This window comes from Salmo salar, chromosome 09 (assembly GCF_965601325.2).
Source record: "Salmo salar chromosome 09, fSalSal1, whole genome shotgun sequence".
NCBI lineage: Eukaryota > Metazoa > Chordata > Actinopteri > Salmoniformes > Salmonidae > Salmo > Salmo salar.
Window position 1 is genome coordinate 30,195,250 of NC_138299.1, and position 25,180 is coordinate 30,220,429.

The 25,180-nt window shown below is 44.1% G+C and overlaps 1 protein-coding gene across 1 annotated transcript in view; it reads left to right on the plus strand.

The window, feature by feature from the left end:
• LOC106611164 (protein Daple) overlaps positions 1–25,180 on the plus strand; it is a 96,905-nt gene that overhangs the window by 46,239 nt on the left and 25,486 nt on the right. Inside the window, exons 4-18 of the mRNA XM_082955707.1 lie at positions 5,633–5,702; positions 8,883–8,941; positions 10,625–10,708; positions 11,127–11,267; positions 11,465–11,652; positions 11,863–11,944; positions 12,415–12,573; positions 13,348–13,494; positions 13,723–13,867; positions 14,178–14,359; positions 14,744–14,890; positions 15,036–15,311; positions 15,475–16,014; positions 16,146–16,385; positions 18,270–18,397. Of these exons, the coding sequence (XP_082811833.1) occupies positions 5,633–5,702; positions 8,883–8,941; positions 10,625–10,708; positions 11,127–11,267; positions 11,465–11,652; positions 11,863–11,944; positions 12,415–12,573; positions 13,348–13,494; positions 13,723–13,867; positions 14,178–14,359; positions 14,744–14,890; positions 15,036–15,311; positions 15,475–16,014; positions 16,146–16,385; positions 18,270–18,397 (2,588 nt within the window). The remainder of the gene's footprint in view (positions 1–5,632; positions 5,703–8,882; positions 8,942–10,624; positions 10,709–11,126; positions 11,268–11,464; positions 11,653–11,862; positions 11,945–12,414; positions 12,574–13,347; positions 13,495–13,722; positions 13,868–14,177; positions 14,360–14,743; positions 14,891–15,035; positions 15,312–15,474; positions 16,015–16,145; positions 16,386–18,269; positions 18,398–25,180) is intronic.

Below are 25,180 nucleotides of genomic sequence, written 5' to 3' on the forward strand. Positions count from 1 at the left end.
TTGGTAGATTACTGGGGTTCCGTGTGGTAGAGGGGACCAATCCAATTGGCAAAATAGTTATAGTGGCCCAAGAAAATTGGCCGATAGACCTATTCAGATAGCAGCCGATAAGACCGCTAACGATTAGCTGGCCGCAGATGGGCGTTCAGGTTACGTCGCGACGGAGAGGCCAGTTGGATAACTCCCTCGGGCAGATGACGTCGGTTGTCCAGTCGTTAAGGCCTGATGGGGCTCCGCATCGGCAGTAAAACGGGTCCGGATAGGTGATTGTAGCCCAGGAGTGGCTGATGGAACTCTTCAGCTGGCTAGCTCCGAAATAATTGACGTTAGCTCCGGGACCGACGTTAGCCAATAGTCACTTGGATAGCAGCTAGCTAACTGCAAGATCCAGGTGTGAATGTCCAGAGCTTGCGGTAGAAATCCGAGGATATGGAGAAAAAAAATAGGTCCGGTATGCTCTGGTCTGAGTCGCGTTGTACAAAACTGGCGATAGCTTTTCGAGCTAAGGGATAGCTGATGACCGCCAACTGTGGTTAGCTGAATTCTAATGTTAGCTAGTGAACTGGCTAGCTTCTGTTGTGGATTTCAGATTTGAGGTAAATCATTTTTTTATTTTTTTATTGGTAAGGCAGGTTGCAGGAGAGTGTTTTGAAGTTGAGTTTTTAGAAAAAAATATATAAAAAGATATGCAAAGAAAATATGTAAATATATACACTGCTAAAAAAAAATCAAGGGAACACTTAAACAATACAATGTAACTCCAAGTCAATCACACTTCTGTGAAATCAAACTGTCCACTTAGGAAGCAACACTGATTGACAATACATTTCACATGCTGTTGAGCAAATGGAATAGACAACAGGTGGAAATTATAGGCAATTAGCAAGACACCCCAAATAAAGGAGTGGTTCTGCAGGTGGAGACCACAGACCACTTCTCAGTTCCTATGCTTCCTGGCTGATGTTTTGGTCACTTTTGAATGCTGGCGGTGCTTTCACTCTAGTGGTAGCATGAGACGGAGTCTACAACCCACACAAGTGGCTCAGGTAGTGCAGCTCATCCAGGATGGCACATCAATGCGAGCTGTGGCAAGAAGGTTTGCTGTGTCTGTCAGCGTAGTGTCCAGAGCATGGAGGCGCTACCAGGAGACAGGCCAGTACATCAGGAGACGTGGAGGAAGCCGTAGGAGGGCAACAACACAGCAGCAGGACCGCTACCTCCGCCTTTGTGCAAGGAGGAGCAGGAGGAGCACTGCCAGAGCCCTGCAAAATGACCTCCAGCAGGCCACAAATGTGCATGTGTCTGCTCAAATGGTCAGAAACAGACTCCATGAGGGTGGTATGAGGGCCCGACGTCCACAGGTGGGGGTTGTGCTTACAGCCCAACACCGTGCAGGACGTTTGGCATTTGCCAGAGAACACCAAGATAGGCAAATTCGCCACTGGCGTCCTGTGCTCTTCACAGATGAAAGCAGGTTCACACTGAGCACATGTGACAGAGTCTGGAGACGCCGTGGAGAACGTTCTGCTGCCTGCAACATCCTCCAGCATGACCGGTTTGGCGGTGGGTCAGTCATGGTGTGGGGTGGCATTTCTTTGGGGGGGCCGCACAGCCCTCCATGTGCTCGCCAGAGGTAGCCTGACTGCCATTAGCTACCGAGATGAGATCCTCAGACCCCTTGTGAGACCATATGCTGGTGCGGTTGGCCCTGGTTTCCTCCTAATGCAAGACAATGCTAGACCTCATGTGGCTGGAGTGTGTCAGCAGTTCCTGCAAGTGGAAGGCATTGATGCTATGGACTGGCCCCCCCGTTCCCCAGACCTGAATCCAATTGAGCACATCTGGGACATCATGTCTTGCTCCATCCACCAACGCCACGTTGCACCACAGACTGTCCAGGAGTTGGCGGATGCTTTAGTCCAGGTCTGGGAGGAGATCCCTCAGGAGACCATCCGCCACCTCATCAGGAGCATGCCCAGGCATTGTAGGGAGGTCATAGGAGACCACACACACTACTGAACCTAATTTTGACTTGTTTTAAGGACATTTCATCAAAGTTGGATCAGCCTGTAGTGTGGTTTTCCACTTTAATTTTGAGTGTGACTCCAAATCCAGACCTCATGGGTTGATAAATTGGATTGCCATTGATTATTTTTGTGTGATTTTGTTGTCAGCACATTCAACTATGTAAAGAAAAAAGTATTTAATAAGATTATTTCATTCATTCAGATCTTGGATGTGTTTTTTTAGTGTTCCCCTTATTTTTTGGAGCAGTGTATATCTACACGGCACACGACAAGACGAGGACAAAGGACGTTTGACTGCTATGCCAACTTGGATTGGAAAAAAAACATGAAGCCTGTAACACCTCCACAAAGCCCCAGTGCTAGCCACATGACACAAAGCTGGTAATTGGACATCGTTTAATGTTGTTGCTTCCCTAAATTGATTTAGTTAAGTAGCCATTCAATTAAAAGGTGTTTTATTGAGTATTGATGAGGTGTAACAGATATATGGGGTCCTCTAGTCAGACACAGTTAGTCGTTATGTTTTATGGCCATAGGAAAGGGGGATACCTAATCAATTGTACAACTGAATGCCTTCAACTGAAATGTGTCTTCCGCATTTAACCCAACCCCTCTGAATCGGAGGATCCAGTCCAGATGTACCATGCTTATCTGCTGTGACCCCCCCCCCCCCCCCCCCCCAACCCAATCGTCTGTTCGTAACAGTGTCACTCAGTTGATTTGACTGTTATGTATACTTACTATTACGAAGTTGTAGGCCGTAACTCTTGAAGAAGTTATTGGTAAATCTCCAAATATGCACCCAGACCCAGATTTTCACAACAACCATGTAACCTTAGCTAAGGAAAAGTCACATCTGTCTTTTTATTCTCGTGACATCTGTAAGGTGCTACTAGTGTAAGATGAGAACCCTAGCAGGCAGTTAGACCTAGAGGTCGACCGATTAATCCAAATGGCCTATTTTAATTAGGGCTGATTTCAAGTTTTCATAACAATGTTAATCTGTATTTTTGGATGCCAATTATATTGCAATTCATGAGGAGACTGCGTGGCAGGCTGACCACCTGTTACGCAAGTGCAGGCAGCAAGGAGCCATGGTAAGTTGCTAGCTAGCATTAAACTTAACTTATAAAAAATAATCTAAACATAATCACTAGTTAATTACAGTACACATGGTTGATGATATTACCAGTTTAACTAGCTTGTCCTGCGTTGCATATAATCAATGCGGTGCCTGAAATTGTGTCACTTCTCTTGCGTTCAGTGTAAGCAGTCGGTATATGCAGCAGTTTGGGTCACCTGGCTCATTGTGAACTGTGTGAAGACCATTTCTTCCTAACAAAGACCATAATTAATTTGCCAGAATTTTACATAATTATGACATAACATTGAAGGTTGTGCAATGTAACAGCAATATTTAGACCAAGGGTTGCCACCCGTTCGATAAAATACGGAACGGTTCCGTATTTCACTGAAAGAATAAACGTTTTGTTTTCGAAATGATAGTTTCCGGATTTAACTATATTAATGACCTTCTGTGTGTGTTTATTATATTATAATTAAGTCTATAATTTGATATTTGATAGATCAGTCTGACTTGAGTGGTGGTAGGCAGCAGCACGCTCGTAAGCATTCATTCAAACAGCACTTTCCTGTGTTTGCCAGCACCTCTTCGCAATGCTCGACCTCCACAGCTCTGTTTATGACTTCAAGCCTGTCAACTCCCAAGATTAGGCGGGCAATACTATAGTGTGTATAAAAACAGCCAATAGTCAAAGGTATGTGAAATACAAATGTATAGAGAGAAATAGTCCTATAATAACTACAACCTAAAACTTCTTAACTGGGAATATTGAAGACTCATGTTAAAAGGAACCACCAGCTTTCATATGTTCTCATGTTCTGAACAAGGAACTTAAACTTTAGCTTTTTTACATGGCACATATTGCACTTTTACTTTCTTCTCCAACACTGTGTTTTTGCATTATTTAAACCAAATTGAACATGTTTCATTATTTATTTGAGACTAAATAGATGTTATTTATGTATTATATTAAGTTAAAATAAGTGTTCATTGTTCATTCATTATTGTTGTAATTGTCATTATTACAAATATATTTATATAAAAATCGTCCGATTTCATCTATCAGCTTTTTTGGGTTCTCCAATAATCGGTATTGGCGTCGAAAAATCCTAGTCGGTTGACCTCTAGTTAGACCGCTCTGCTCTGCGCTTTCTAAACTGATTGTGCGGTCCTGGTTTCTAGTTCAGAGCATTTGAAATGGAGAAGGGGGGCTGTTTTTTTTTAGGCTTCTCATGATGACAAGGGTAACAAATGGAATGTTCAACAGTTTTCACCTAACAATAGAGCTGTAGCTAGGCCGGGTCCTCTGCCAAGGGTCTGCTGGAATAGCAGGGAGGGAGGGAGAGAGAGTGGTCATCACAACACCACCCAGCCCCTCTATACAGGAGGCCCCTCTCTTCTCTTGAAGGGGGGGCAGCTCCTTTGATTCTACCCAAGGCCTTTCTAATCTAATTCCTCCAGAGTCTGGAGGGGAAAGGAGGGAAAGAAAAGGAGTGATGTCAAAGGCCAACTTCTGTGACTAGGTACTGCTGATTTGGTGTCAGTTCTCTCTGTCTCAATTCAATTTAAATTCCCTGGCTGCGGTCCAAACACTTAAGACACACCCTCGTCCACTTACCCCGCCTTATGTCCTTGGGGGAATCCCTGTCGCCATCTTGGAGGGTGGTCCAAATGATTAGCAAAGCAAGGGAAGTTTGCAACATAAGGCCCTCAGCCCTGGTTTTTAGTCGGCTTTGCGAGTGTATAATTATGTTCACTCAGGGGCCTGAAACTCCCCAAAATTAAATTTGCGACGATTGTACATCCGCTAAGAAAAGTCTGCGAAAACGTAAAAACATCAATGGAGAAGTCAACATACAAGTGTAAGTAACAACGAATGCAAATAAGTTAGAAATTGTGCTACTAATGCACATGATGGTAGAAACAAGTCTCGTAAAGATCCCATGGCACTTATCGTAAGAGGGGATGTTAACCCCGGTGTCCTGGCTAAATTCCCAATCTGGCCCTCATACCATCATGGCCACCTAATCATCCCCAGCTTCCAATTGGCTCATTCATCTCCTCTCCTCCCCCGTGTAACTATTCCCTAGGTAGGTCATTGCTATAAATGAGAATGTGTTCTCAGTCAACATACCTGGTAAAATAAGGGTCAAATAAAAAGTCTCTGTGAATGTGTTTGGCTGAACACTAGGCTACAATAACAATCTTTTGTCACTAGGAGAGGGTTACAGCTGGGCACTGCATTGATTGCTGTGTGAACTCCCCTCTCCAAACATGTTCTCCACAAGTTGAAAACGGGCTAATTTCCATCAAGATTGTCTGTTATTGCGTGTTTCCCGAGGTTTGTAAGTGACCTCGTCCTCCATATTCACGCCAGTGGAAGCTTCCTGTTCTGTTCTGGCTGGAGGCTGGGGCTTTGCATGGTGGCAGGTAGGCTGGCACACAGGACTTCTGCTGCTATTGTTTCCTTCTTCTGGTACTTCTGTTAGTTAACCTCTTATGTTCTCATCTGTGATTTCAGGACAGTCTCCAGCAGCTCATCCTGATGACCCTGCCTAATGTGCTGACCATGGCTAAGGACCCCCTCTCAGGTACTGTGGAGTTCAGTCTCTTTTTCCCAAACGCACAACTAGTCTCAGGTAGCTACACCTCAATCCAGTTGACTAGCTAGCTAGTGCAAGATTCACAACAAGTGCTTACATTGTCCCCTACATACTAACAAGTTGTTAAAAACCTACCTTACATATCCCCTTGTCATCGCATGCCATTTAATATACTGTACTCTGAGGGCCCGTTCTCTGTTGGGTGGGAAGGATGCACAGTCAGGAAGTGGGAAAGGCAGGAAAAGACCCATTGGAACCCTGCAGCCTGTCTTTCTGCATGTAGGAGGCTAATCAGACCATGGAGAGTGCTGAGTGTGTGTGGGGCCTCCGGCCTGGTGTCGACAACCTCTCAGGGTCACACTTGATATGGCTAGCTGTATGTTTGGGGCTATGGAGAGGGTCAGACCTGATATAGTGGGTGAGGAGAGGGAAGATACAGAGGCCCGCTGTCCTCAAGACATAGGCACAGCTGGGGATAGTTCACGTAATGCTGCTATGGTATTGGGCCTTGATGGGACCATAGTCTGATTTAGTACAAACTAAACTTTTATGAGAAGGAAGGTTTGTTTTTGTTTCCTTATCTAATTTAATCTCGAACACAGAACCATATATTGTGTGTGCTACTCTGTCACGAGAGATTACATCTAGCTAGTGTGGTTCTTGGGGCCTCCTCTATTTACTTAAGGGAAGGCATAGGCCCACCCACTTGGGAGCCAGGTCCACCCATTGGGGAGCCAGGCCCAGCCAATCAGAATGAGTTTTTCTCCACAGAGGAGCATTATTACAGAGCGAAATACTACTCAGTTTCATCAGCTGTCAGGATGACTGGTCTCAGACGATCTCACAGGTGAAGAAGCTGGATGTGGAGGTCCGGGGCGGGCGTGGTTACAGATTGTCTGCGGCCGGTTGGATGTACTCACAAATTCTCGAAAACGACATTGGCTCATGATAGAGAAATTAACATTAAATTCTCTGGCAACAGCTCTAGTGGACATTCCTGCAGTCAGTATGCCAATTGCACAGCTCCCTCAACTTGAGAAATCTGTGGCATTGTGTTGTGTGACAAAACTGCACATTTGAGTGGCCTTTTGTGTCCAGCACAAGGTGCACCTGTGTAATGATCATGCTGTTTAATCAGCTTCTTGATGTGCCACATCGGTCAGCTGAAAGGATTATCTTGGCAAAGGAGAAATGTTCACTTACATGGATGTAAACAACTTTGTGCCCAAAATTTGAGCTAAATAAGCTTTATGTGCGTATGGAAAAAATCTGGGATCTTTTATTTCAGCTCGTGAAACATGGGACCTTCACTTTACATGTTGCATTTATATGTATGTTCAGTATAATTAATGCAGTACAGTGCTGTACTCTGTGCATGAATTAATAAAAGGATCACCAGAGCAGTTATTTCCATGGCATTTGTGACTGTGCTGGCGTGAGATAAAATATCTCCAGGATGATGCCGTCTTAAATTGGCTCATCATGTTTTGAAGTGTTCAGCTTCACCACCAGACAAACTGTTGTGCCTTCTTCTCCCAGTGGCTAGGCCTTTCATGGGTTGGGCTGCTACCCTGCCACGCACATGCTTGTTTTGCATGTTTCCTGCAACTGTCTGTCAAACACTAAAATAACTTTTTTTATCAGGACCCATTTGGCAGATTTTATTTTCCTACAACGTGCCAATTGAACTAGATCTAGGCCTTTGATTGGCCCTAATATGAAAACGTGTTTAGCAGTCAAGAACAATAGTGATCTATGAATGGGAGTGGTGGGGTTGTTGGGAGGCTTTTGCCGTAAGCCAGCCTTGGTATGTGAACTTAATCTGAATAGTGCTTAATGGGGTATGTGTTCATATTATTGTTTGTGGATGGATGTGTTGTGTTATGTTATGTTATGTTTGTATGGAATGGCCTTTGGAAGTTAGCTTTTCAATGAGTTCCCATGTTCAGTGTAGTTCCCATGTACAGTGTAGATTGTAGAAACAGTGAAAAGCTCCTCTCAGGGCGACACCACTGCCTGCCTATATGTATACCTCTCTTGTCTTTTTAGTTGGTCTCAATGGAATAAGGGCAGGGCTGGGTCTCAGACATGGTCTCCAAGGTAACCTTGTTGCCCTTTTCCCCAGAGTTCTGATCCAGCTTTTTAGGAGTTCCTTCCAGGCAAGGACACACACACACACACACACACACACACACACACATACACAGCTGATCCCATACAAACCCTGTAAAAAATGAAGCAGTAAAGACTTTTGTAAATCATATGTATCTTTTAAAAAAGATATATAGCGCTTCTGCACGGCAAGCGGTACCGGTGTATCAAGTCTGACACCAACAGACTACTGAACAGCTTCTGTCCCTGAGCCATAATACTGCTAAATAGCTAACAGAATGGCTACATGGACTATCTTGAATTGACCCTTGTATTTTATTTTTGCACCATCTCTATGCACACTCACAGGACTGTACACATTCACACACACTGACAAGCCAACACACAGAATAAATGTGGGTGCATGTTATGTCTCTACACACATGCGTGCATACAATCATAATTTACGCTGCTGCTACTCTGTTTATCATATATCCTGATGCCTTACCCCTATACTCCAGTATCCCTGCACATTGTAAATATGGTATTAGAACTGACCCTGTAAATAGCGTCTTACTTTCTCCTGTACTACTTTCTATATCCTCTGTTTTTGTTCTACCGTGGTATTTTTTTTGCTATATTGATTACTGGATTGTTGGGTGGGAGCTTGCATTAAAGGCATTTCACTGTACTTGTGAACCTGCAACATAAAGGCTTGCTACATCCTCAAAAACACCCAAACATAACCCTGAGCTGAGGCTGATTTAATGAGTGACCCACTGACTGATGGCTCCTAACCAAACCAACAGGGATGGGAGAGATCCTTCAGCCCATTAGTGTAAGAACTGGGGGATGGGAGAGATCCTTCAGCCCATTAGTGTAAGAACTGGGGGATGGGAGAGATCCTTCAGCCCATTAGTGTAAGAACTGGGGGATGGGAGAGACCCACGAAGCTGTCATTTGGGATTTGCTGCCCACCTGTGGGATTTAAACCAAAGTCGAATCTGATCTCAAAATCAATCTGCTAAAAGAAAATGTGGTTTTAATCAGTTATGTCTTCATCTTTCTCTTCAACAGGCAAGAGCATGGAAGAGGTGAAGAGACTGCTGCTGTTGATCCTAGGCTGTGCTGTGCAGGTAACACAATACACACTAATTGAGACGAGCAGATCTGGACTCAAATAGTATTCCAAGTCTTTCAAACACTTCAGATTTCCTTGATTGAGCTTTTCTGGTGCAATGGAATAGTCTGACAAAGTGCAAAGCCCACCCATTTGGCACTGTATTCAGGCAAGCTCAATATGGAAAGGGAAAGGGTATTTAACTGTATTAACTGCAACTGAAAACAGTAGCCTACAGTGCATCAGCAATGGCATGTTATCAACATTCTATGAATCAATTCAAAATGGCCCTCAAATGTTTGAGATGAATTTCTCTTTCAAATCGACATGTCCAATGTAGCACCAAAACCACAGAGCATGGCAGTGGCTCTGAGATATAAAGGGTTAAATGGTGCAGGACAGGGACCACCCACCTGTGCCAGCACCAGAGGCTGTACTGTGCCATTATCTTGGCTATGTACACTATTGTTTTCTTTCCCTCCCAAACTCCTGGCCTCTCGCTCAATTTGAATAGTTGTTGAATTGTCCTGAGTAATTTCTTTTCAAATCATGATACAATCAAAAAATGTCAATGTCGGGCATAGATGGAATGCATTATGTAAGTCCCCAAAAAATTATTTCACCATTATATAACCAGGTTGGCCAGTTGAGAACAAGTTCTCATTTACAACTGGGATCTGGCCAAGATAAAGCAAAGCAGTGTGACAAAAACAACAGCACAGAGTTACACATAAACAATCGTACAGTCAAGAACACAAAAGAAAATAAAAATAGAAAAATCTATGAACAGTGTGTGCAAATGTAGGGAGGTAGGCAATATTTGCGCCCTAGAGGCGCAAATAATTACAATTTAGCATTAATACTGGAGTGATGCAGATGATGATGTGCAAGTAGAGATACTGGGGTGCAAAAGAGCAAGAGGTTAAGTAATAATATGGGGATGAGGTAGTCGGGTATGCTATTTAGAGATTGGCTGTGTACAGGTACAGTGATCGGAAAGCTGCTCTCACAGCTGATGTTTAAAGTTAGTGAGGGAGATATAAGACTCCAGCTTCAGAGATTTTTGCAATTCGTTCCAGTCATTGGCAGCAGAGAACTGGAAGGAAAGGCGGCCAAAGGAAGTGTTGGCTTTGGCGATGACCAGTGCAATATACCTGCTGGAGCGTGTGCTATGGGTGGGTGTTGCTATGGTGACCAGTGAGCTGAGATAAGGCGGGGCTTTATCTAGCAAAGACTTATAGATGACCTGGAGCCAGTGGGTTTGGCGACGGATATGTAGTGAGGGCCAGCCAACGAGAGCATACAGGTCGCAGTGGTGGATAGTATATGGGGCTTTGGTGATAAAATGGATGGGATTTAAACCACAATCGAAAGGTCAATGTGTTATCTATGCATCTTATTATTGCACTAACACAGTTTTTTTCCTATCCATTGAATGAAAATTACTTGAGTCCAACAACAAGCCCTGAGCTGACAATTAGACACGTGCTGCCTCAGGTTCTCCACGTTACTCTATACAGTATTTCTACAAGATTTAAACCTTTTCTTCTTGCTTATGTGTAATTATGACCATTCACACACCCAGTCTTTGTGTTCCGCAGAGAATGGGAAAACCAAGTCTGAATCAGAATATGTTTCTGATAGTTTATAGTACCTATAGATATCTAATAGACGTGTCTGTCATTGTTTCTCTCTGCAGTGTGAGAGGAAAGAAGAGATCATTGAGAAGATCAAACTGCTCGACATTGAGAGGCAGGCAGCCATCGTCTCCCACATTCAAGAGGTGAGTAGTACAGGTGTGTTCACGTCAAAGCAGGCACATATGTTCATGCGCATCAGCAATTCCTTTTTTATCGTGATTATTTTCCTCACATTATCTTCAGATACGCTTCAAAACACAGGTTAAAAATTAGGCGTCTTGCACATTTACAGAAATATTGATTTATGTGCACGGTCGCTGTCAAATATATCTAGTAAAGGAAAGCCACATAAAGGTATTAATCCCAGGCCTACTCTCCCACAGTGTGGCATTCCCATTGACATTTAGACACTGATGTTCATGCATGTCAGTCCACTTTTTTTTATAGTGAATCTTTTTCTCACGTTTATGTATGCGAATCTTCATATACTGACACATTCAAATCTCATTCCTCAGGCTACAGAGAGTGCTGTGTAGTGATATTGTCTGTCTACCCCTTCAGGTGACCCAAAACCAGGAGAATGTGTTGGACTTGCAGTGGCTGGAGCTGCCAGATATGCCCCCTGAGGAGCTGGATCCCCTGTCCAGAAACATGGCCCTGCACCTCCGCAAACTCATAGATGAAAGAGATGAATGTGCAGAGGTTGGTATTGAAGACGGTCTGAAACACACCCAATTACGACTTTTAAAATCAACTGTATTACTCACAATACCTTTAAAAGTAAATGATGCACCTGTACATTATATGTACCTAATGGATATATGTATGTCATTCAGACTTGATTTGTGTTCTTTTTACACACAGCCAACAGACTGACAGAGTTCTTCTCTACCCTCCAGGCGATCGTGGAGCTGACCCAGGAGAGGGACTACCAGCAGCCCTCTAACCACCTGGGTTACCCCAACCCTGAGAGGACCGACCTGGGCCTGGGCGGACCTATCTCCCGGCTGTCCAAAGAGGACCGGCAGCATCTGGCTGTGGAGCTGGCCGACACTAAAGCCAAACTGAGACGCTCGCGACAGGAACTGTGAGTCAGGAGAAGGAAATCTCTACCATGACAGGCTAGAGTTAGAGGCTAGATTTTGGGATATTTTGGCATTTAACATATTTATTTTATTTAGACAAATTATTTTCCAAGATTTTAGCTTAACTTTTACTATAAGTGCTCTATAATTACAATGTAGATATGTCTGAACAAATTGATTTGCCAACCTAATGTATGCTGTGTCTCTCCCAGGGAGGAGAAGACTGAGCAGCTGATGGATACCAAACATGAGGTGGAGAGGCTGGATCTAGAGATGCAGAAACTCAAGCAGGAGGTGCAGATTTCCTCTTTCACTTTGGCTTCCCTGTGTCCCCTCACACTCCCCCCCTTTCTTCTCCTCACTCTCTTTGCCTGTTTATCTCCTTCTCATGCTCTCCCCGTTTCTTTCCCTGTTACTCTCTCCCCCGGTTTCTCTTGCTCACAAATATGCTCTGAGACCCAACATTCCCCTCTTTTTCCAGTCAGGAAAAATGGTTCCCAGACGTTTCAAATCTTGACCACAAATTACATGCTAGAAAGCATATCATATTTATTCTGTCTTCAGAATGTTCACAGAAGGGGACATTTTTAGCTGTCAAAGACAGTACCATTTTAAGATATTCCCATGAGACCAGCAAATTCTAAAATGGAAAGATTTCATAACTAGTTTTGTCATAACCTCACTGCAGTTCACATCTAGTCCATAGTGTTGTGTATGTGCCATGCGGAGACCAGCTCCATTGTGTGTGTTTGTGACCTGTGCAGAACATGCAGTTACTTGTAGAGGCGAGGTCGGTGCGTGCGTACAGGGATGAAGTGGACGCTCTGAGGGAGAAGGCAGCCAAGGTGGACAGACTGGACACAGAGTTGAGCCGCTGCAAGGAGAGGCTACACGACGTCCACTTCTACAAGACACGAGTCGAGGTGATTCACACTGATCATTACATTTAATTGAATAAACGTTGTGACTCACCATCAATTTAATGACACCTGAAATCAAATAATACTGTACATTTAAGGAAAAGAACCTGGTGAAGGAATTTGCCAAAACGAGTTGGGTTTAATAATAAAAGTACCATATCTTCAGCATGCTCCACTGTTCATGCACCTTTTGTTTGAAAGGGACAACATATATTTTTGTCATTATCAACACACATCCACATGTTTAGCCTATCTCGTCTGTCAAGACACATTAGACACACTGAGTACAGAATAAGGTGATTGGTGGTGCATATTAAGACCCATAATCCTTAGCAGCACATCTTTCATGTCTCTGGGTCAAATTAGTTCCACAACATTGACTACAACATTGACTAGAACCCCTGCTGTCTCTTTCACAGGGGAACAATGGCATCTCCTGATCAGCAGAATGACCAGGCCCTGGGTTTTATGGGTTTGTCCAGGCATGGGTCTCCACAGCTGTCAGTGGCAGGCCTCTGAATCACTATGTCCCTCTGTCTCCATCTCAGCCTCATTATATTTCACACACTCCATCTTACTGTGTGCTTGTTTGAGATCGACTACATTGCAGTGGAATCACTGATCTACAAATCACTTTGCATCCCCAATGAACTACTCATTATGTGATCAAGATGAGCAAATCTGCACAGCGTATTGCTCATGCCGATCTCCTCACATGCTGTATATGTCCCTCTGTCTCCATCTCACTGTGTGTCTGTCTGTATTATATGTCTAAAGGAGCTGAGAGAAGATAACGCCACTCTGATGGAGACCAAAACCCTGCTGGAGGAACAGCTGGGAGCCTCCAGGGGGCGTTGTGACAAACTATATGAGCTGGAGAAGGAGAACATGCAGCTGCGCTCAAAACTACACGACGTGGAGATGGTGAGAAAATTGAACCCGGTGTCTATCAATGACTGGATCACACGGTCTGTGTATGTCTTTACCCTTTTGACAATACTGAGTTACACATCCACCGTAATTGCTGGACCTATTCTGGAATTGAAAATGTAACAAGAGAATATTTGAACACTAACACAATAATGGTCAGGGTTGGCACAATAGTGTGAAAAGGATATGTGTGTGTCTGGCCCACTCTGCTGTCCCTCTCAGGACCGGGACACAGATCAGAAGCGCCTGGAGGGGTTGATAGAGGAGAACATGCTGCTGGAGATCTCTCAGAAACAGAGCATGAACGAGTCTGCCCACCTGGGCTGGGAACTGGAGCAGCTGGCCAAGAACAACAACAACAACGACAGTAAGGGGACACACACACACTGCAGAGAGCCCATATTAATCCTCTTCCATTAGCTGTTGATGGTGTTTTTGGATGCAAAAGGGCTGAAAAGACAGACTTCATATATTTTGGTGATAAAATGACTGTTTTACATTAATCACAAAGCAGTGCTCACTCCTCTGTCAACAAACTGTATACAAACCTACACAGTGTGGCACTACCATGATCACATGCACAGAGCATCTCCAAATAAAAGATGTCAGAGTTTTTTTTTATCGGACAAAATGTATTCACAAACAGAACTGAACAAGCACCCCTCTCTTCCCCCCAGTGTGCAAGTCGTTTGGGTTTGAGCTGAACGAGTCTGCGTCGAGCCGTCTGCTGAAGCTGGAGAAGGAGAACCAGGGTCTGCAGAGCACCATCCAGGAGCTCAGAGAGGCTTCACTAAGTCTGGAGGAGGACCAGCTAAACGCCATGGAGTTGGAGAGAGAGAACCAGGGCCTCAGCAAAAAGGTACTGTACACACTGATTTGACAGACGCTACTTTATGCTGGTCCCACATGCTTTATAGAATGGCAGTCTGTGTTGTGGCATACTATGCTGGTCCCACATGCCCTATATAGATAGTCAGCAGAATGCATTGCAGTATGTATTGTGGTGCAGTTAAATGAATGCGGGTGGGAGCAGAGCAACATATACTGAGTGCTATCTTTCTCTATTCATAGTATATGTCATTGTCCCAGCACTGGTGAGGATGTTTTGAATGTACATATCTCACACATACTTCTGACATGTTGAGCTTTCATATGTATGACGTCTTTGATGTGGATTGATGAATTGAATCTATTTTGTCTGTGGTTTCTATCATGATTGTCATCCATTTTGTGTCTTCTATAGCTGGAGCCTATGCAGACCCTGCTGGACCAGGAGAAGCAGACCACCCAGGACATGGAGGGTCTGGAAGAAGACCTGCTCAAAGACGAGCAGAAACTGGAGAAGACTCTGGAGAGACTGCAGGCAGACAAGAACAGACAGGCACAAACTGTACTTCTACCTTTACACATGCTAAATGCACCATTTCATGGCCAGGAGGAAAACTTGCGGGTCCTAACTGTCTGTGGCATGTTGTCCTCAGTGGTCCCTCTTATGTCCTCATTATCCCACCTGACTGTCTTTGTGTGTTCCCCAGATCTCAGAGCTGGAGCAGGAGAAGGAGCACCTGAGCCAGGCGGTGAGCTCCCGGGGTCAGCGCGCCCAGGTCGACAGCGAGGCCCGAGTCAGGGAGGTGGAGACAGAGAACCGCGTCCTCCACCAGACCATCACCAACACCGGGTCCAAGCTGGCCCGGCTAGAAGCCCAGGGCAAGCAGGCCACCGAGGAGCTGGAGACACTGAGGGAGAGGGGGGAGGAGCTGGAGAGGGAGACAACACGTCTGCAGAGGAGCAAGGAGCAGCTGCAGAGGGAGGTGAGGGAGGTCTTGCACTTGTTTCGCCAATATTTGCAGCTATTTTTTTGTTTGTTTTACTTGCAGGAATTGTGAGTTGCAATCAGTGCATTCAACTTAGGTAGTTAAATCGACTACATATCACAATCGTTGTAACATGCCTGAACTGTAAATGTAAACGTAGGTGGCCTCCCTGAAGATCACATGTGACCGGGCTGAGGCCCTGGAGAGAGACAACACCAGCCTGGAACAGGACAACCGGAGGCTGAAGAAGCAGGTGGAGACAGCCCAGAACGTGAGCCTGCGCCTGGCCACGCTGGAGAATGACCACAGCCTCTTGGACGAGGAGAACCTGGAGCTCCGCCGCACCGTGGAGTCCCTCCGGCCAGCTGCTGTGCGCCTGGCCCAGCTCCAGCAAGAGAACAGGGAGCTGGAGAGGGAGAGGGAGGATCTGACCCGCTCTGTGGAGGAGCTGCGGTCCCAGGGGAAGAGGGCGGAGCGGCTGGAGCTGAGCATCAGCAGCCTGGGCCAGGAAAACCAGAGGTTACAGCAGAGCCTGGAGAACAGCTCCACTAAGATCCAGGGGCTGGTGAGGGAGCTGAGGCAGGCGGAGACCGGGGTTCTGAGACGGGAGCTGGAGGAGGTGCGCCTGGCGGGGAAACGCCTGGAGGCGGTGGAGAAGGAGAAGAGGGGGCTGGAACAGGAGCTGGGCCAGTCAGAGAAGGTACGTCTGCGTGTATATGCTACATGTATACTGTAGTTGTGGAGTATTACGCACTCCTGGCTGCACAATGAATTTCCTTGATGGGATAATACAAATGTAATTTAACTGAATTGAATGGAATTGATTTTAAGGAGAGGAAGCAGCTGGAGAAAGAGGCGCAACGTTTATGGCAGCAGCTGGAAGTGAAGGAAGAGGTGCTGGAGGAGAGTGCTCTAAAGCTGGCCTCATTAGAGAAGGAGGGCATCACCAAGGAGAAGGAGCTGGAGAGGTTAAAGGAGGTGGCTGGGATGGTCAAAAAGCTGGAGAGTCAGAACAAGGAGCTGCAGAAACAGGCCACCATCGACAAGAGGACCCTGGCCACACTCCGAGAGGTATGTATGGGGAAGAGGTCAGAGGACAATGTACAGTAGGTTGAAGTGATAGGTGTACCATACTAGGGTTGAATATTTTCAAATGTATTTTAAAAATGTTACATCCCAAGAATAAATCCGGTATTTACCACCCTAACCAGAAATGTCATTCTAAAGCATATAAATATACTACCTGAGCCTGATGAGCCATACATTAAGGACATTTTATGAGCCCAAGCGGATTTAACAAGTTACATCAGTAAGGGATCATAGCTTTGACCTGGATTCACCTGGTCAGTTTGTCATGAAAAGAGCAGGTGTTCTTAATGTTTTGTAGACTCAGTGTATAGTCTACCGCACATTACACACGACAGAAAACATAAAAGCCCATAGATGTAGCTATGCTCTCTTGGGTTAATAAATGAAACTAGCTCCAGTAGGCTAATCTTTTTGTGGGACTTTATTACTGTACTTTATTGTATTATACTGGACTGGAATTATGCATCTTGTTCAAACCATGAAGCTGGGTGAAGGACATGCAGCCTACAAAGTCACAATTATAGTCTAGGGTATATTTACTTTTTATGTAAAAGGGCATATTTTACATTTTTATAATTAGTAGGCTGAGGCATATACAGTGCATTCGGAAACTATTCAGACCCCTTCCCTTTTTCCACATTTTGTTACGTTACAGCCTTATTCTAAAATGTATAAAAATAAATAAAAAAAACTCATCAATCTACACACAACAGTGAAAACAGGTTTTTAGATATTTTTTCAAAAATAAAAACAGATATCTTATGTACAGACCTAGTACCGACGAACCTGACGTTTCTACTTGTAGAATCACAATGCTCGTCAGTGGCCGAGAACTTGACTTTGAGCCAATCAGAGAGCACAAAATTCCACCTAGGGAAGCCTAACAAAAAAAGATGGCAGTTTTGAAACTGCAGTAAAGCTCAGTAACTGCAGTCGACTGTGGTATTTTGGACGCAGTAATTGCAGTGTACTGCAGTTATGCTGCACTCTAACTGCAATCTTTTTTCGTAAGGGAGCCGACAGCAGTGACAAAAAAAAATAGGGCACTTTTCCAGGTGTACTCCACCACCTTTTCATTAGAATTGTAACTACAACAATAAAACTGCATAATAAAATGTTTTATCTAGAGCATGTCTTTACATCTAGCTAAGGAGTTTTGTGCTTGAAGTATTTTTTGTAAGGTTCAGTTTGATAATAAGCACCTGCTCATTAGTTAGATAATGTTAGCTTGCTAACTGAGCTAGGCAGTCACACACACTTCATATGAAATGAATGGGGTGTTCAGTGCAGCACAATGCACACAACACTAAATGCTCTACCAAGCTAGCTATCTACTGTTAGCAAGATGATGAAGAAATAATTTAATTCACTATCCCATACTGCCAGTGTCAGTCTGCTTTCTAGCTAATGTTAGCTAAACGGTTAGCATTGCCATTTAGCACAACATAGCTGGCTAGCTATTCCACCGACTCTCGACAGCTAATAGGCAGCTACTTCAGTCGAAAAACAAATATTGTGATGTAATTATAATTTTGCTAGCTATGCTAGTTGTGGCCGTCTGGTTAGTATCAACAAGGGCTTACTACAAATTCTAGCTGGCTAGCAACAAAATTAGCGTAGGTTGCTAGTTAGTGTACATCAGCGGCAGCAGGCATAAGCCAAACAAGTTAGTGCCACTTTGTGGCCTGGAGTATTAAACTAAGCAAATCTGAGGTCAAACTCTTCTATATGAACAACGACAAGTTAACTGCCGACACTCTGGGCGGAGTTGCTAAGTACCTATCGCCAGTCAGATTTCTCGGTGTGTCTGACTGTTTGGTAGACAGGTCAATAGAGTCAGGGTTTTATTGTGTGTGTCCTGTCCAGGACCTGGTGAATGAGAAGTTGAAGGTGCAGCAGCAGTGGAACGAGTTGGAGATACTGAGCGACGAGCTGGAGAAGATCGGCCTCAACAGAGAGAAACTACTGCAGGAGGCGAACAGCTGTGAAGACAAGTAAGTGGCTTTACACCACCAGCATGCATCACACTACCAGATTTTCGACAATACATCTACCACAGTGGCGGTCTGTGCCGTTTAAGATTATTTTTTTTTTTCATGAGCATAGTCCTATTTCTATTACAACATTGGATGACTGTCATTCATATTCCATTCAACCAGTTCTATGTAACAGAGATAGGTTCAGGCTACTACATGATACTCAAATTTTCCCTATGCCCATCATGAGGTTGCAACAACCTAGACTATGAATGAAAGTTTACAACGTAGGTGCACACAGGTCGAGAAACAAATTCGAGGTGACAGACAGGGACACATGGGACAGACGGTGACATTCAATACCGCCATGCACACTCTTGCCTGCATCTAGATTATATAGAATGTAATTATTAGTCCAACAGTTGCAAACAAGAGTTTCTATTGGGCAAATTCAGGTATGTTTATCCCCGTTTTGTTCCATTTGCTTCCGTTTTAAGAAACATTTTTCAACAGAATCTGCAGAAAGAATACACCCCTGATCACGCGTGAAAACAGTTAACTTTCATAGCAGCCACGTTGTATTCAAATATAATTTTATTTGTCACACACACATGGTTGGCAGATGTTAATGCGAGTGTAGCAATGCTTGTGCTTCTAGTTCCCCAACAACTACACACAAATCTAAAGGGGTGAATGAGAATATGTACATGTAAGTATATGGATGAGCGATGGCCGAGCAGCAAAGGCAAGGTGCAATAGATGGTATAAAATAAATTAGTCATATCACATGTACCAGTTGAAGTCGGAAGATTACATACACTTAGGTTGGAGTCATTAAAACTCGTTTTTCAACCACTCCACAAATTTATTGTTAACAAACTATAGTTTTGGCAAGTCGGTTAGGACATCTACTTCATGCATGACACAAGTAATTTTACCAACAATTGTTTACAGACACAGTGAATTTTAAGTGAAATAATCTATCACAATTCCAGTGGGTCAGAAGTTTACATACACTAAGTTAACTGTGCCTTTTAAAAAGCTTAGAAAATTCCAGAAAATTATGTCATGGCTTCCGATAGGCTAATTGACATAATTTGACATAATTTGAGTCAATTGGAGATGTACCTGTGGATGTATTTCAAGGCCTACCTTCAAACTCAGTGCCTCTTTGCTTGACATCATGGGAAAATCAAAAGAAATCAGCCAAGACCTCAGAAAAACTATTGTAGACCTCCACTAGTCTGGTTCATCCTTGGGAGCAATTTCCAAATGGCTAAAGGTACCACGTTCATCTGTACAAACAATAGTACGCAAGTATAAACACCATGGGACCACACAGCCATCATATGCTCAGGAAGGAGATGCGTTCTGTCTCCTAGAGATGAACGTACTTTGGTTCGAAAGGGCAAATCAATCCCAGAACAACAGCAAAGGACCTTGTGAAGATGCTGGGGGAAACGGGTACAAAAGTATCAATATCCACAGTAAAACGAGTCCTATATCGACATAACCTGAAAGGCCGCTCAGCAAGGAAGAAGCCACTGCTCCAAAACCGGCAAAAAAGCCAGACTACAGTAGCAACTGCACATGGGGACAAAGATCGTACTTTTTGGAGAAATGTCTTCTCGTCTGATGAAACAAAAATATAACTGTTTGGCCATAATGACCATCGTTACGTTTGGAGGAAAAAGGAGGAGGGTTGCAAGCCAAAGATCGCAATCCCAACCGTGAAGCACTGGGGTGGCAGCATCATGTTGTTGGGGTGCTTTGCTGCAGGAGAGACTGGTGCACTTCACAAAATAGATGGAATTATGAGGATGGAAAATTATGTGGATATATTGAAGCAACATCTCAAGACATCAGTCAGGAAGTTAAAGCTTGGTCGCAAATGGGTCTTCAAAATGGACAATGACCCCAAGCATACTTCCAAAGTTGTGTCAAAATGGCTTAAGGACAACAAAGTCAAGGTATTGGAGTGGCCATCACAAAGCCCTGACCTCAATCCTATAGAAAATTTGTGGGCAGAACTGAAAAAGCGTGTGTGAGCAAGGAGGCCTACAAACCTGACTCAGTTACTCCAGCTCTGTCAGGAGGAATGGGCCAAAATTCACCCAACTTATTGTGGGAAGCTTGTGGAAGGCTACCCCAAATGTTTGACCCAAGTTAAACAATTTAAAGGCAATGCTACCAAATACTAATTGAGTGTATGTAAACTTCTGACCCACTGGGAATGTGATGAAAGATATATAAAAGCTGAAATAAATCATTCTCTCTACTATTATTCTGACATTTCACATTCTTAAAATAAAGTGGTGATCCTAACTGACCTAAGACAGGGAGTTTCTACTAGGATTAATGTCAGGAATTGTGAAAAACTGAGTTTAAATGTATTTGCCTCAGGTGTATGTAAACGTCCGACTTCAATTGTGTATACTGTAAGATATGTAAACATGATTAAAGTGGCATTATTTAGAGTGTATTGTATAAAGTGACTAATGATTAGTTTGTTAAAGTGGCCAGTGATTGGGTCTCAATGTAGGCAGCAGCCTCTCTGAGTTAGTGATTGCTGTTTAACAGTCTGATGGCCTTGAGACAGAAGCTTTCAGTCTCTCGGGCCCAGCTTTGATGCGCCTGTACTGACCTCGCCTTCTGGATGGTAGCGGTGTGAACAGGCAGTGGCTTGGGTGGCTGATATCCTTGATCTTTTTGGCCTTCCTGTGACATCGGGTGATGTAGGTGTCATGGAGGGTGGGTAGTTTGCCCCCGGTGATGCGTTGTGCAGACCGCACCACCCTCTGGCCCTCTGGAGAGCCTTGCGGTTGAGGACGGTGCAGTTGCAGTACAGGCTGTGATATAGCCCGACAGGATGCTCTCAATTGTGCATCTGTAAAAGTTTGTCAGGGTTTTGGGTGACAAGCCACATTTCTTCAGCCTCCTGAGTTTGAAGAGGTGCTGTTGCACTTTCTTCACAACACTGGCTGTGTGAGTGGACCATTTCAGTTTGGCCGTGATGTGTACACCAAGGAACTTAAAACTTTCCACCTTCTCCACTGCTGTCCCTTCGATGTGGATAGGGGGTGCTCCCTCTGCTGTTTCCTGAAGTCCACGATCATCTCCTTTGTTATGTTTACGTTGAGTGAGAGGTTGTTTTCCTGACACCACATCCGAGGGCCCTCACCTCCTCCCTGTAGGCTGTCTCGTTGTTGGTAATCAAGCCCACTACTGTTGTCATCTGCAAACTTGATGATTGAGTTGAAGGTGTGCATGGCCACGCAGTCGTGGGTGAACAGGGAGTACAGGAGGGGGCTGAGCACGCACCTTTGTGGGGCCCCAGTGATTAGGGCCAGTGAAGTGGGATGTTGTTTCCTACCTTCACCACCTGGGGGCGGCCTGTCAAAGTCCAGGACCCAATTGCACAGGGCGAGGTATGAGTTCCAGGGCCTCCAGCTTGATGATGAGCTTGGAAGCACTATGGTGTTCAATGAACAGCATTCTTACATAGGTATTCCTTTTGTCCAGATGGGATAGGGCAGTGTGATGGCGATTGCGTTGCATCTGTGGACCTGTTGGGGCGCAGTCCTTGTTAGCGGGCCGCGACGGTGGCACTGTATTATCCTCAAAGCGGGCAAAGAAGGTGTTTAGTTTGTCTGGAAGCGTGGTGTTGCTGGATTTCTTTTTGTAGTCTGATTTCCTGTAAACCCTGCCACATACGTCTCGTGTCTGAGCCGTTGAATTGCGACTCCACCTTGTCCCTGTACTGGCCTTGTTTGATTGCCTTGTGGAGGCAATAGCTACACTGTTTATATTCAGACATATTCCCAGACCTCTTTCCATGGTTAAATGCGGTGGATCGCGCTTTCAGTTTTGCGCGAATGCCGCCATCCACGGTTTTTGGTTAGGGTAGGTTTTAATAGTCACAGTGGGTACAACCTCCCCAATGCACTTCTTTAGAAATGCACTCACCGAGTCGGCTTGTAGGTTGATGTTGTTCTGAGGCTGACCGGAACATATTCCAGTCCGCATGATCAAAACAATCTTGAAGCGTGGCTTCCGATTGGTCGGACCAGCGTTGACTGGTTCTCGTCACAGATACATCCTGTTTGAGTTTTTGCCTACAAGACGGAAGGAGCAGGATGGCGTCGTGGTCGGATTTGCCCGGAAGGAGGGCGGGGGGAGGGCTTTGTATGCATCGCAGAAGTTGGAGTAGCAGTGATTGAGGGTGTTGCGCATGCACGTAGGGCAATCAATATGCTGGAAGAATTTAGGTAGAAATGTTCTCAAATTTGCTTTGTTAAAATCAGCTACAATAAATGCAGCCTCAAGATGTATGGTTTCCAGTTTGCATATAGTTCAGTGAAGTTCCTTGATGGCCATCTTGGTGTCTGCTTGAGGGGGAATGTACACAGCTGTGACTATAACTGACGAGAATTCTCTTGGTAGGTAAAATGACCGGCACTTGATTGTAAGGAATTCTAGATCGGGTGAGCAGAAGGACTTGAGTTCCTGTATGTTATTATTACACCATGAGTCGTGTAATGCATTTATAAGCATACACCTCCACCCTTCCTTTTCCCATAGCGGGGTTCATCTGTGTCGGCACGATCCATGTAGAAGCCTGGTGGCTGAACCGATTCCGACATCATATCCTGTGAAACAGAGAATGTTATCATCTCTGATGTCTCTGGAAGGCAACCCTTGCTTGAATTTTGTCTACCTGGTTGTCAAGAGACTGGACATTGGCTAGTAGTATACTCGGGAGCGGTGTGCACGTCTACGGAGCCTGGCCAGGTGGCCGCTTCGTCTGCCCCTTCTGCGGCATTGTTGTTTTGGATCGCCTACTGGAATTAGCTCCATTGTCCTGGGTGGTGGTTTGAACAAAGGATCAAAAGCTCCAGTGTTGTTGTTGTTTAGTCATAGCCAGCTAGCTAATTCTATTTGAGCAGGGTGTTTGAGTAGGATAAACTAGCTAGTTGCATTTGCTAGCTAAGTAAGTGAAACTGAATGTGAAAAATGACTCTCTTGCTTCTCCTTTATTTTGGAAGAAATTGATTTGATCAAAACTGTTGAACTATTGTCTTTATCTCTCTGAGTCTATTACTCATTTTGTTCACTGCAGTGCTAGCTAGCTGTAGTTTATGCTTTCAGTACTAGGTTTATTCTTTATTCGCTTGCGTCCCACCTACTCAACAGCCAGTGTAATCCCGTGGCGCGATATTCAAATACCTCAAAAATGCAAAAACTTCAATTTTTCAAACATATGACTATTTTACACCATTTTAAAGACAAGACTCTCATTAATCTAACCACACTGTCCGATTTCAAAAAGGCTTTACAACGAAAGCAAAACATTAGATTATGTCAGCAGAGTACCCAGCCAGAAATAATCAGACACCCATTTTTCAAGCTAGCATATAATGTCACATAAACCCAAACCACAGCTAAATGCAGCACTAACCTTTGATGATCTTCATCAGATGACAACCCTAGGACATTATGTTATACAATACATGCATGTTTTGTTCAATCAAGTTCATATTTATATCAAAAACCAGCTTTTTACATTAGCATGTGACTAGCATGTGACTAGCATTCCCACCGAACACTGCCGGTGAATTTACTAAATTACTCACGATAAACGTTCACAAAAAGCATAACAATTATTTTAAGAATTATAGATACAGAACTCCTCTATGCCCTCGATATGTCCGATTTTAAAATAGCTTTTCGGTGAAAGCACATTTTGCAATATTCTCAGTAGATAGCCCGGCATCACAGGGCTAGCTATTTAGACACCCAGCAAGTTTAGCACTCACCAAAGTCAGATTTACTATAAGAAAAATGTTATTACCTTTGCTGTTCTTCGTCAGAATGCACTCCCAGGACTTCTACTTCAATAACAAATGTTGGTTTGGTCCCAAATAATCCATTGTTATATCCAAATAGCGGCGTTTTGTTCGTGCGTTCAAGACACTATCCGAAAGGGTAAATAAGGGTGACGAGCATGGCGTATTTCGTGACAAAAAAATTCTAAATATTCCATTACTGTACTTCGAAGCATGTCAACCGCTGTTTAAAATCAATTTTTATGCAATTTTTCTCGTAAAAAGCGATAATATTCCGACCGGGAAAGCGTGTATACGTACAAAGAGAGAGAAAATAAAAACATCTCGTGCACGAGCCTGATTCTCAGAGTACTCTGACCGGCCACTATCCAAACGCGATAATGTGTTTCAGCCTGGGGCTGCCTCGATATCATTCAGCTTTTTCCCGGGCTCTGAGAGCCTATGGGAGCCGTAGGAAGTGTCACGTTACAGCAAAGATCCTCAGTCTTCAATAAAAAAGAGCCAAGATGAACAACAACTTGTCAGACAGGCCACTTCCTGTTCAGAATCTTCTCAGGTTTTTGCCTGCCATATGAGTTCTGTTATACTCACAGACACCATTCAAACAGTTTTAGAAACTTTAGGGTGTTTTCTATCCAAAGCCAATAATTATATGCATATTCTAGTTACTGGGCAGGAGTAGTAACCAGATTAAATCAGCTACGTTTTTTATCCGGCCGTGTCAATACTGCCCCCTAGCCCTAACAGGTTAAGCCACTTTAGACCTTCATTACAAAATAGTGTTTTAATCAATTATTTGGTGGTGTGTTTATATTTAGTATAGTTTTATCTAAAAAGTAATTTAAAACAAATGTTTTACTATTTTTATGAAATTCACTGAGGATGGTCCTCCCCTTCCTCCTCAGAGGAGCCTCCACTGACCTACCAGAACGCATCATTTTACATTTTTGCCATT